Source organism: Danio rerio, chromosome 8 (assembly GCF_052040795.2).
Source record: "Danio rerio strain M-AB ecotype USA chromosome 8, GRCz13ab, whole genome shotgun sequence".
Lineage (NCBI taxonomy): Eukaryota > Metazoa > Chordata > Actinopteri > Cypriniformes > Danionidae > Danio > Danio rerio.
In genome coordinates, this window is record NC_141028.1 from 14,183,926 (window position 1) to 14,195,942 (window position 12,017).

Sequence of the window (12,017 nt, forward strand, 5' to 3'; positions counted from 1 at the left end):
AATCCGCCTACAGCTATTACGCACCCCGCTGATGGAATCAGCTTCCAGAAATGATCCGATGTGCTCCAACATTAGGCAGATGCAAATCAAGACTAAACACAAATTTGTTTAACTATGCCATTACTGATTGAGCACTGTGCTACGTCCGACAGATCGCACTATTATGTTTTTCTCTTCTTTTTCATTCTTTTATAACATGTTTTGACACCCCTTAGTAAGTTTTTATCTCATTTTTATTTTCGTTTCTTTTATTTTTGTTTATGTAAAGCACTTTAAATTACCACTGTGTATGAAATGTGCTATATAAATAAACTTGCCTTGCCTATATACAGATGTGACTAAAGAATAAAAAGTCTGAGCTTGTCTATTAGTTTCATGGGTAGTTCAATCGGACTGCTTTCATACTGTACACTGCTCATGTGGTCAAATGTGTTCAAATAGGCACAAAACACCACCTTCTCCATGCCTACTGGACATCAATGACCACTTTAAGACGTGTTATGAGAGAATGCATATTCAGAAATTAAAGAATGAATTCATTGTTGCCATCGTTTTAATGCCCTTGTTTTACATTTGTTGTTTATTCAACAGTGCTATGGCAAAAACGACGTAGAGTGTTAAAAAATAAAAACAAAGCATCAAGACTAAATCAGAAACATCTGTATACGTATATGTTAATACCAGGTGGGAAAGGGAAAGAGTCTCGATTGGCAACTGCAATTCGAGGACTGAAAAACCCAGAGAAGCACTGAGATGTCAAATTGCGGTTAATTTCAATATGCAATGTGCAAATATGTTTGAGTATGTAAGGAAAATATTGCTTAGATATCAGCAGTAGCAAAGGCAAGCGGTCATTCCTCCATCTCAAATGACTTTACCATCCACCGAGCACTTTAGTTGACTTCTGTGCGCATTGCTACAAGCTTGTACACAAGCAACTTACACTGACCTGAGGCTGGGAAACAAGCTACACCGTGTAGGTCACTGTACTGAAGTCAGATCAAAACAACATATGGACTCAGCATCCCGGAGCCTGATATTTCTTTTCTTGACAACCCAAACAACACGCGGGGAGCCGAATATTTCATAAGCATCTTTCACAAATTAGACTGCAGCCAGAGCATTTATCCTGCAAGTAAATCCAATTCATTCCTCACTCTGTGATCCCTATTCATCGGGGAGAAAGATGACTCAGACATTTTAGCACCGCAATAAGTGACTCTAAACAATCCTAATGGAGATGAATAGAGAAGATAAATGTAGGGAGAACATCGTGATGGATGCTACAAAATTCAGCAGGATAAAAAAGTACGACAATGAGGCAAACTTGTTGGCACAAAATCAACATTTTAACATAAATTATAATGACCAATGTGACGGCACATTAGACAGGATTCACTGACAGCTGCCAATATGATGATTTAAAGTGTTGAAATGAATAAAAATAATAATTTAACAAACAAGAAGCCTTAATTGATGGTAAACGGTTCCACCTTACCTGTCATTCTCCGCGCTCTTGAAGCCCGGTAAGATGTTCCTGAAGCTGCTGTGTCGGTCGAGCTTCGGCTGGCTTTTGGTGCGTTTAATGGAACCCTTCAGTCTGCGGCTCAAGAAGCCCTGGACAAGAAGTCAGAGGAAAGGACTGTATTAAACTAAAGATTCATCAACCACTGGAGCAGCTGCATGTGAAAAGCGCCGCCGCTCAGTTCACTCTTTCCACTCTCCTCTCATCCGTAGCGTTTGGTTGAGCCGTGCATAGCTGTGCGATTGGTGCGGCACACACACACACACACATCTGCTGGCAGCGCTGGGCTGAAGGAGCTTCACTGATGTGATACTCCCCTCAAAGCCGCTGTTACCATGGAAACTGTTGGCTGGCATGGAAAGGGGGGAAAAATACTGGTGCACTGCAAGTTCATGGGGGGAGAGCTGAGCTGGTGCTTTTAGGACACTTACAGATTAGGGCAAGATTAAAAGGACTTGAATTATTCTTCAAAGTCTGAGTGAGATGCTTAAAACATGGCCAAAAAAAGAGTCACAGAAATGCAGATACAGGGTGGGGGATCTGAAAAAAGGCCTCATGCAATTGAATGGCTAACTGATCTTGACAAACCACATAGTTCCTATAGCACAACAACCAAGGTGCAAATTACAGGGGGTTTGATCACCCCTATTAAGGCCTTATCTCCCCTGAAAGAGGTCAAAACAAGATGTATGGGGTGTGTGTGGGGGGGGGGATGTTTCACTCTGAACTGTATTTTAAATAATAATGTTAATAATTTAAATAATAGATAGTATAAATATACATTTGATTCACCCTATAACTGTTCAAACCATTGTTAATGCATAATGCACCAATCAGTCTATTGATGAAAAAAGTATAAAAGTGGCAGATCTAGATCTTAGCCAGAAGCTAGCTCTCTGCAACTCTCACATGGTCGCCCACTTAAGCTAAGCAGGGCTGCGTCCAGTCAGTACCTGAATTGGAGACCACATGGCAAAGCTTGGTTGCTGCCGGAAGTGGTGTTAGTGAGGCCAGCAGGGGGCGTTCAACCTGCGCTCTGTGTGGGTCCTAATGCCCCAGTATAGTGAAGGGGACACTATACTGCTCAGTGAGAGTTGTCTTTCGAATGAGATGTTATACCGAGGTCCTTACTCTCTGTGGTTGTTAAAAATTCCAGGATTTCTTTCGAAAAGGAGTAGGGATTTAACCACGGCATCCTGGCCAAATATGCCATCCCTATATCATAATTGGCTTCATCACTCTGTCTCCTCTTCACCAATTAGCTGGTGGGCGGTCTGGCGCAATATGGCTGCCGTCGCATGGATGCTGCACACTGGTGGTGGATGAGGAGATTCCCTACAAAGTGTAAAGTGCCTTAAGTGTCTAGCAATCTAGTATAGTATAGTATAGTATAGTATAGTATAGTATAGTATAGACCAGTAAAGTATTCACCTTATTCTTCGCGTACGCAGCAATTTAAATCCTTTAGGCTCCGGTCTCATTCACTATCATTCATTTTTGGACATTAAACACAGCTTGTTTACCTGCTTGATGTTGCAAACTGATATTTTTTTATTATATTATATTATATTATATTATATTATATTATATTATATTATATTATATTATATTATATTATATTATATTAATTATATTATATTATATTATATTATATTATATTATATTATATTATATTATATTATATTATATTATATTGTCTGTATAATCATACAAACACATGTTTGTAGAGTAAGTTTATTGACAGTTTTCTGCCGTTTATTATTCCCAGTCATTTTTTCCCATAGGCGGCTGAATAGGAAGCTTTAAAACAATCGCAAAAACAAGTGCACTATAGCCAAACTTGCTTAATGATATCATCTTATATAATCTTGAAACAGACATATGATAAAGATAAGAGTCTTGTCTTTAAGTATAGTGTCTTATAGTATAGTGTCTTATAGTATAGTATAGTATAGTATAGTATAGTATAGTATAGTATAGTATAGTATTGTATAGCATAGCATAGTATAGCTAAACTTTATTTATCTTTTATAATCTTGAAACTGATGTATAATAAAAAAGGATAGAGTCTTGTCTTGTAGTATAGTATAGTATAGTATAGTATAGTATAGTATAGTATAGTATAGTATAGTATAGTATAGTATAGCCAAACATGCTTAATGATATGTTATATAATCTTGAAATAGACGTATAATAAATAAAGATAAAAGAGTCTTGCTTTTACAGAGCTTTTTAGACTCTAGAAAGCCAAACAGTTCAGCTTAAAGACATCTTATCGAAACAACTTCAAAGGCAATTTTGCTTCCGGGTGCTATCTAATTTTTTCAGCTCTTTGTTTTATATTTTCAAGGAATCTTTCACATGGATTTTGCCATCTGCTGAATTTCCAAATGGAATTATTCATTGAGCCTGTCAGGGTGAAGGAAGAGCACTGTTTGATGCTGCTGTTGTTTGGAGGAGATGCTAAACTGGAGGCTGCAGCTGCAGTCTGGATCAATGACAGCGCAGTGTGTAGCGCTCCACTCCTCAAACAAGCTCAAGCCATGGAGAGATTCTGCATCTCTCACAATTCAACTATTCGCTTGAGGTTCACATGAGGTCAAGTATTACAATCGCGTGTACTTTTTTCCTGCATGCAATAGCTTTAGAACTTCAGGTTCAGTTGCCTATGGGAGAAATTACAATAATAAACAGCAGAAAACAGTTAAACTGCTTGCTCTACAAAAAAGTGTGTCCATGACTTTACAGACAAAGCCGAATAACATAATTAGGATACAGCCTGCGTCACTATTACAATTGTTTGTTTCTCTGGATTTAAACATTCTTAAAACATTTAGGATAAAGTACACGAATCAGAAAAAATTAAATATATATATATATATATATATATATATATATATATATATATATATATATATATATATATGGCTCTTTTTGGGAATCTTGGAAGCAATAGAAATTACAAATGTAAAACAGGAAGTACATTGGAACCATTGTTTTTGTTTACATCCCTTAAAAATTGTGATTTTGTTGATATTGTTATTTTAAATGTACAATAAATAAATAAATTGCAGCCTCTAAATTATTGTGGATTGATTGGCCCCACCAATGTAGCTGATTCACTGCCCCTCCCCCTCCCCATCATTGTTGACAGCATGCACACACCTTCAACAGACAGCAATGGCAACAATTGATATGTTTGTAATACATGTACATATGTTCACTTAAGGAACTATTCTATGCTGCCTGTTAACCTTTTTAGTTAAATACTAAATGTGTTAACATTACTTAGCACGGCTCAGAATTAGGCAATTTTGATTTGCATTGTTTAACATTTTCGCTTTTCTACAGAACGTTCGCTTTTACTGATTAGGCTAATACACATTTGAAAATAAAAATAAAATTAGAGGTAAAGTTCTTATAACATGAGTTGTTTAGCATTGTTTGTGGGATTTATGCACAACTTTAGGTTCATGAGATGGTACACTTTTTATTAAAAAATCTAGCTTATTTAGCACCTTTATTGTTTTGTTTATTGACTTACAAGCATTTTGTAACAACTGTATTAATAATATTGTGGCTCATAAAGGAATATGGATACATGATATTATTAGCGAGTGTCTGAGTATATAATAATGCCTTAATTTTTTTCAGTTCGTTCGTTTGTTTTATAAATTAATTCATTAATCTTCATTAGTTTTAGTCAAGGCATATACTGTATTCTGTGTAAGAAAAGTATGTAAAAAAATAACACTGAAAAGTGTTTTTAAACTAAATATTGGTTTTTATTTGGTTTGCACATGTGCTTGCTGAATTATTTCAAGGAATAAATAGCAATAATTTAAGTGTAATGAATTTAAATCACATTATTTCATTTATCAATAACAAAAAATAACATTACACTAAATACATACATTTTTTTGTGTGTTCCATCACAAGATTTGGTGTGGCCTCATCTGGCTACCCCTAAGAAAAGTTTCTGGGGGCGCCACTGCCAGTAACGTTCTTGCTGTGAGGCGCCAGTGCTAACCACCGAGCCACTGTGCCACCCCCCTTACAATATAGTTTCTAAAAAAAAACATATTCATACCCATGCCATTATACACATTTGTGTCCTAATATGTCACAAAAACACCCCCTTACACACTGAAACCCCTCTGTTTTCTGTGTATACAATCATGAACTCTTGAACATTTTTTGGCATTCAGAATATCACTACTCTAGGCCTAACATACTGTATGCGCTTATGTTGGCATCAAATCACAGTAATAAGCTCTGTCAGCTGTCAAAAGGCTGAAGGTCTGCAGATTCCTTTATGTCTATTGTGTGCATGTACTGAATTGCTGTAACGCTGAGCTGCTGATCCCGCATTCCCCCATTCAGCCTCTTCTCCTGTCATCTTAATGCTTGGCCCCTCTCTGCCCTCTTGTGTCCGTGTCTGCGAGTTTGTGTCTGACAGCTTTAATTGTGTGGCTGTCCGTTTGCATGCACTGACCATCCCAGACATGGCGTGAAACATTTAGAGTGCCATAAACAGAGATCTGAAGGCCCTGTTTGGATTTGTACAACCTTTGTAAGACAGTGGAAGGCTAAGCTCTGTTCTGACCTCAACGTGGCACTGACAGACTGTTAGTCACACTGGTGCTACTGAAGACAAGATCTGTGGATCTGTTACAAAATGCATATAGTCTAAACAGACAGCATTTTAGGCACAACGATGTTAGAATATTACAATATTTTTGTAATTATTATTTGAGTTAAATTTTCCTATTAAATATAGGGTTCTTACAGTTTTTCCAAAGTCAAATTTAATTAATTTTCAAGCACTTTTTTGGTGCATTTAGGCGCAACTTTTCCAGCACTTCAATGTGGCAAATTACATATTTACATACTTCATCACATTATATCAGATGCCAATCCTTATTGTATTCTATAGTTTAGTATAGTCATTTATTCAATTTTCTTTGGCTTAGTCCCTTTGTTCATCAGGGGTCACCACAGTGGAATGAACCGCTGACTTATCCAGCATATGTTTTACACAGTGGATGCCCTTCCAGCTGCAACCAAGTACTGGGAAACATCCATACACTCTTATTTACACACACTCATACACTATGGCCAATTTAGCTTATCCAATTCACCTGTAGCGCATGTCTTTGGACTGTAGGGGGAAACCCACGCAAACATGGGGGAGAACAAGCAAACTCCACACAGAAATGACTCGAACCAGCAACTTTCTTGCTGTGAGATGACAGTGCTAACCACTGAGCCATACTGTCAACACAGTATAGTATACTAAAAAGGAAAATACAAAAAAAAAAATCTTTTTAAATGTATATTTATGGGCGATGCAGTGGCGCAGTTGGTAGTGCTGTCGCCTCACAGCAAGAAGGTCACTGGTTCGAGCCTCGGCTGGGTCAGTTGGCGTTTCTGTGTGGAGTTTGCATATTCTCCCTGTGTTTGCGTGGGTTTCCTCCAGGTGCTGCTGTTTCCACCACAGTCCGAAGACATGTGGTACAAGTGAATTGGATAGGCTAAATAGTCCATAGTGTATGAGTGTGAATGAGTGTGTATGGATGTTTCCCAGGGATGGGTTGCAGCTGGAAGGGTACCAGCTGCATAAAAACGTGCTGGATAAGTTGGTGATTCATTTCGCTGTGGAGACCCTGAATTAATAAAGGGACTGAGCCGACAAGAAAATGAATGCATGAAGGAATTTATATTAATTTTAATTTCAAAGAACACAAATAATAAAAAATACATGTACATCTACAGTTTTCTTTTAATACGAAATAATAGAGATTTATTTTTATTAGATTATATTTAAATAGCTAATTATTACTATCTATTTAGTAAGATTAATTATTACGAATGCAACAAACTTAAATTCTTAAGCAGTTTCAAGCAATTGAAAAAAAAATATATATGCACTTTTCAAAGCTTGAAAACACTACATTAAAATTAAAGTGTCTTTAAGAACGTCCAGCGCCTATACAAACCCTGTGATTATAAAAAAAAAATCATAAAAAATTATTCAGCAAAATTACAATAAAATTACACATGAATTCTACAACCCAGGCTCATTCTGAAAATGTACCTCTATATACATTTCTGGAGAACACCAAATACATCCCAGGAGGTATTTTTTATTTTTTTTTGCAGTTTTTGTTTTCGCGAATACATCAGAGGCCGCTGTGTAAGCTTTTTCAGATCTCAAATCTCAAATTTATCTAGTGAGAGTCATTCGTGCCTGCTGTGCTCGCATAAATCCACCAGAGGTCGCTGTTGACTGACTGAATGACTGACTGATCTACCTTCCAATACACCCAACCAATAGTGTTTTCAAAGGCATCGACTGAACCGCCCACCCACTTCCCTAAACTGAACCGACAGTGCTTTCAAAAGCAATCCAGAAAAAGAAATGCCCTAATCTTATTTTTACCACGTTTTCAGATTTTACCACATTCTCAACCTGTTATTTACTTATTTTACTTTTTGGCTTCTATTTTTGTCTTACCTGCTGTCTGGAATTGTTCTTCGCTGGACTTGTACCCTGTTGTCGTGGTCAACTCCTCTATGCATTTCAAGTCTGCTGACATACACGGCGAGCTACTGGACAAACTAGTAACAGCAGAAAAAACGTCTATACTGAGGTAAGTGTTCTGCTGGTAAGCTCAAAAAGGAATAACATCATAATGCCCTGTAACGTTCCTTTTAAAGACAAAATGCAGCCATAGTATGTATCTGGCTACATAATTCACAATCTCCAGAAATGTATATAGGGCCATGTTTTCAGAATGAGCCTTTGTTGGAATTCTAATCATATTTGTATATTTATAATATATACACAACACTTATAAATTTGATATATGCATTTATTATATATCCATTAATAGCTCTTTAGTGGGTTCACTCGAAAAAACATTGTCCATATTGTACCCAATTTTGGCTTGAAATAACCCAGCATTTGTGTTTTTAAATGGGTTAAAGCTCTATTCCTTATTCTGTGAAATTGTTCTGACAAGCAACAAGACAGCCCTCTTATAACCGCTGGAACTGAGATCTGCTTCTTATTGTGCCAAAAGCACCAAGGTTACCAGATAAACACTCCTGAAAGACATCTAATTTAGGATGAAATATTTCAGGAGGCCCCTTATGCCAAATCTTCCAGATGTCTCTTTGTGCCAAATGCAAACTACATGAGTGAAGCTCCTCATCCTGCACACAAAAAACAATCACAGTTTGGCACAGTTTTGTCTCTCACTTGAATAAATCTTGGAAATCCTAGGCACAGAATCTTATTTTAGCACAGTTGATAAATGTCTACTGTATTTTTAATGTATTATTTCATCGTAAATGACAATGTTTGTGAAATTGAGTCATTTAAAAGTCAGTTTTTTTAATCTGTGTCTCTAAAAATAGCAATCTTTGACATTCATTTAATAAATAGTTGACATCAGTCCGATGAATTGTTAGAAAAATAATCCACACCCAAGGTGGTGGTACGGCCACAATACGAAGAATTAAAACAAAAATCTGCATTAGGTGTCATAACCATAATGCTCAGTTACAGAATTATTCTGGCTTAATATCATTTTATACAAAAAAATATATATCTCAAATATAATTTGAAAGAAATGTTGTCTGACTTATAGAATAAAACCATACCTTGGGCCAGACGTTCTGTCTGTATCGGCCCGTCTCCACAGTCAGACTGTGAGCACTCAGCCTGTATTTGGTCATTGTTGTTCTTAGTGTACTGTCCTTTACTGCACTCAGATATGTTGCTGTCGTATAATCTCTATTTAGGTCTAAATAATATTGAATCTTACTTTGTTTTCCGGCTGCTTCATTCCAGTAAATCTCTCTCTCTCTCTCTCTCTCTCTCTCTCTCTCTCTCTCTCTCTCTCTCTCTCTCTCTCTCTTTCTTTCTCTCTCTCTCTCTCTCTCTCTCTCTCTCTCTCTCTCTCTCTCTCTCTCTCTCTCTCTCTCTCTCTATATATATATATATATATATATATATATATGTATACACATGCATACATACACATACAGTTGAAGTCAGAATTATTAGCCCCCTCTGAATAATTAGCCCGTTTATCTTTTTTCCCAATTTTTGTTTAACAAAGATGATTTTTTCAGCACATATCTAATTATAATAATTTTATTAACTCATTTTTAATAATTGATTTATTTTATCTTTGTTATGATGACAGTAAATAATATTTGACTAGATATTTTTCAAGACACTTCTATACAGCTCTAAGTGACATTTAAAGGCTTAACTATTTTAATTGGGTAACTAGTCAGGTTAGGGTAATTAGGCAAGTTATTGTATAATGATGGTTTGTTCTGTAGACCAGTGGTTCTCAAACTTTTTTCATCAAGTGCCACCTCAGAAAAAAATTGTCTCTCCAAGTACCACTAACATGAGCAGTATTGAAATACAATAGCCTAGTAAGCCCAGAAATCAGCTACACCTCTGCACAGTTAAAAAAACGTGGCAGATTACCTCCGAAATATAGGCTAAATGTCATATGTGGCATATTATATAGATCAATTTTGATAAATTTTTAAATGTGTGTAGCATGTACTGTACATAACATATTTCATTTCTCCGCGTACCACTAGAAGGAAGCCTGCGTACCACGAGTGGTACACATACCACAGTTTGAGAACCACTGTTGTAGACTATTGAAAATATATATAGCTTAAAGGGGCTAATAATTTTGACCTTAATTTTTTTTTTTTTATAAAAACTGCTTTTATTCTAGCCGAAATATAACAAATAAGACTTTCACCACAAGAATGCACTTAGCATAACAGTCCTTATCAAACATGAGGAACATGCTCTCAGATAACAACTAAACAAGACTCCCGACAGCAGTGAGCCGCAGCTAAGAGCCTGAAAACGTCTGAGCATCTGCTGAAACAATACAACTAATGTCATTATCTGCTGTTCGCAGCCAGACAGTCTAGTCTGAGCCATAACACAGAGGAGTCTGAAGCTCTACCAGCTCTGCACAGGAACCAGGGCCTGTGGGGAAATCCGTAACCCCATGCGCCAAACGATTGCGTCTGCATTCATCACCAAAGCAAGGTATTGGATTTCTCCTAGGGTTCTGAAAGTGGTCCGCACGGCATGGGGGCGCACTTTTGCCCTTGCTCCTTCTGCTCCGACAAGCCTGGGATCCTGTTCAATTAGCGTGGATCCGGTTTGGCGTATTCACGCAAAAGGTCTGTATCGCTGGAGACAGCGGGACTCTCTTGTGGCCCCGCAGGAGCCAAAGACACAACTCATCGGCATGCATAAAGGGCGGCAACATGCAAGCGTGCTTACAAACACTGTGTTCATTCTGTCTTGCGTCAGTTAATAGATCCTGTCATTAGTTTAGCTCTGTAATTAAGCAAAATGGGTGAGCTGAAAGCGGTGGAATAACTGTTTATCTTAGGTTTCTGGTGGGGGGTAAACAGTAGTGACAGGGTGATGCCAATGCTGGAGTACAACAAGAACCACTGGAAAATAAATACACAGGTTTAGGGGAATTACTGACGAATATACAGTGTTTCTTTAACCTTCGTGATTAAGTAGTATTTTTTACGATTTTCAAGGAGATAAAATGGATTTATTTAAATAAATGTTAAATATTACTTGACAAAATTTGACATTTGAAGAATTGAATGAAGAATATATGATTCAATAGAAAGCAGCAATTATTTTGTTTAGAAATATTCTATAACAATGCAAGAGACACTTTTGATAAATTAAATGGTTTCTTGCCTAATAACACTAGAGATAAAAAAATAAATAAAAACTTCAAGACTTCCAATCTTAACACACACACACACACACACACACACACACACACACACACACATATATATATATATATATATATATATATGACAGCACATGCTCCGGGGAGCGAAATCTGATAAAGAGAAAGTAAGATCGCCGGTAAAAAAAAAAAGAGAGTTTACCATTTAGTAACTTAGAGGTGTTTAATAAATATGAAAGACAAGTCATGTTATTTGGTATGGTAATAGCCAAAAGGGTGATTTTGAGAATGTGGAAAAATGAATCTTTCCCTAAATTTGTTGTGTGGAGTTGAGATCTCGTAAACATACTCCCTTTGGAGAGGTTGAGATATATCAATAATGATAAATTGGAGATATTTGATAAAACATGGACAGCTATTACAACACCTTAATGCATTGGAAGAAATGCAAGCATAACCAGTGACCCCTGTCAATAACATAGTAATTAAAGATTGAGTGTAATTGATATTCACTGTTCATAATCTATGATGTTTTTAATAATTTGTGCCCAAACTATTATTTGAAAATAGTCGGGATAATGCATTTTTACTTCATAACTACTTTTATTTATGCAATACCTGATCAGCTAAATTATATTTTGCTTTCATGTGCATTTGCCCCTCTGTGTTCTGTTGTTCTGTCATAGGTTAGTGTTTTTATGTATTGTATTTTA

At 36.6% G+C, this 12,017-nt stretch overlaps 2 protein-coding genes across 6 annotated transcripts in view; one reads left to right on the forward strand and one right to left on the reverse strand.

The window, feature by feature from the left end:
• The window catches only part of dab2ipa (DAB2 interacting protein a), a 225,473-nt gene that overhangs the window by 123,421 nt on the left and 90,035 nt on the right, over positions 1-12,017 (reverse strand). For all 4 annotated transcript variants that reach the window (XM_087264337.1, XM_087264339.1, XM_087264338.1 and 1 more), the window contains one exon: positions 1,499-1,617. In XM_087264337.1, coding sequence (XP_087120463.1) covers positions 1,499-1,617 — 119 coding nt within the window. The remainder of the gene's footprint in view (positions 1-1,498; positions 1,618-12,017) is intronic.
• LOC147842591 (uncharacterized) overlaps positions 1-12,017 on the forward strand; it is a 496,599-nt gene that overhangs the window by 74,781 nt on the left and 409,801 nt on the right. The gene's annotated exons all lie outside the window — the stretch shown is intronic.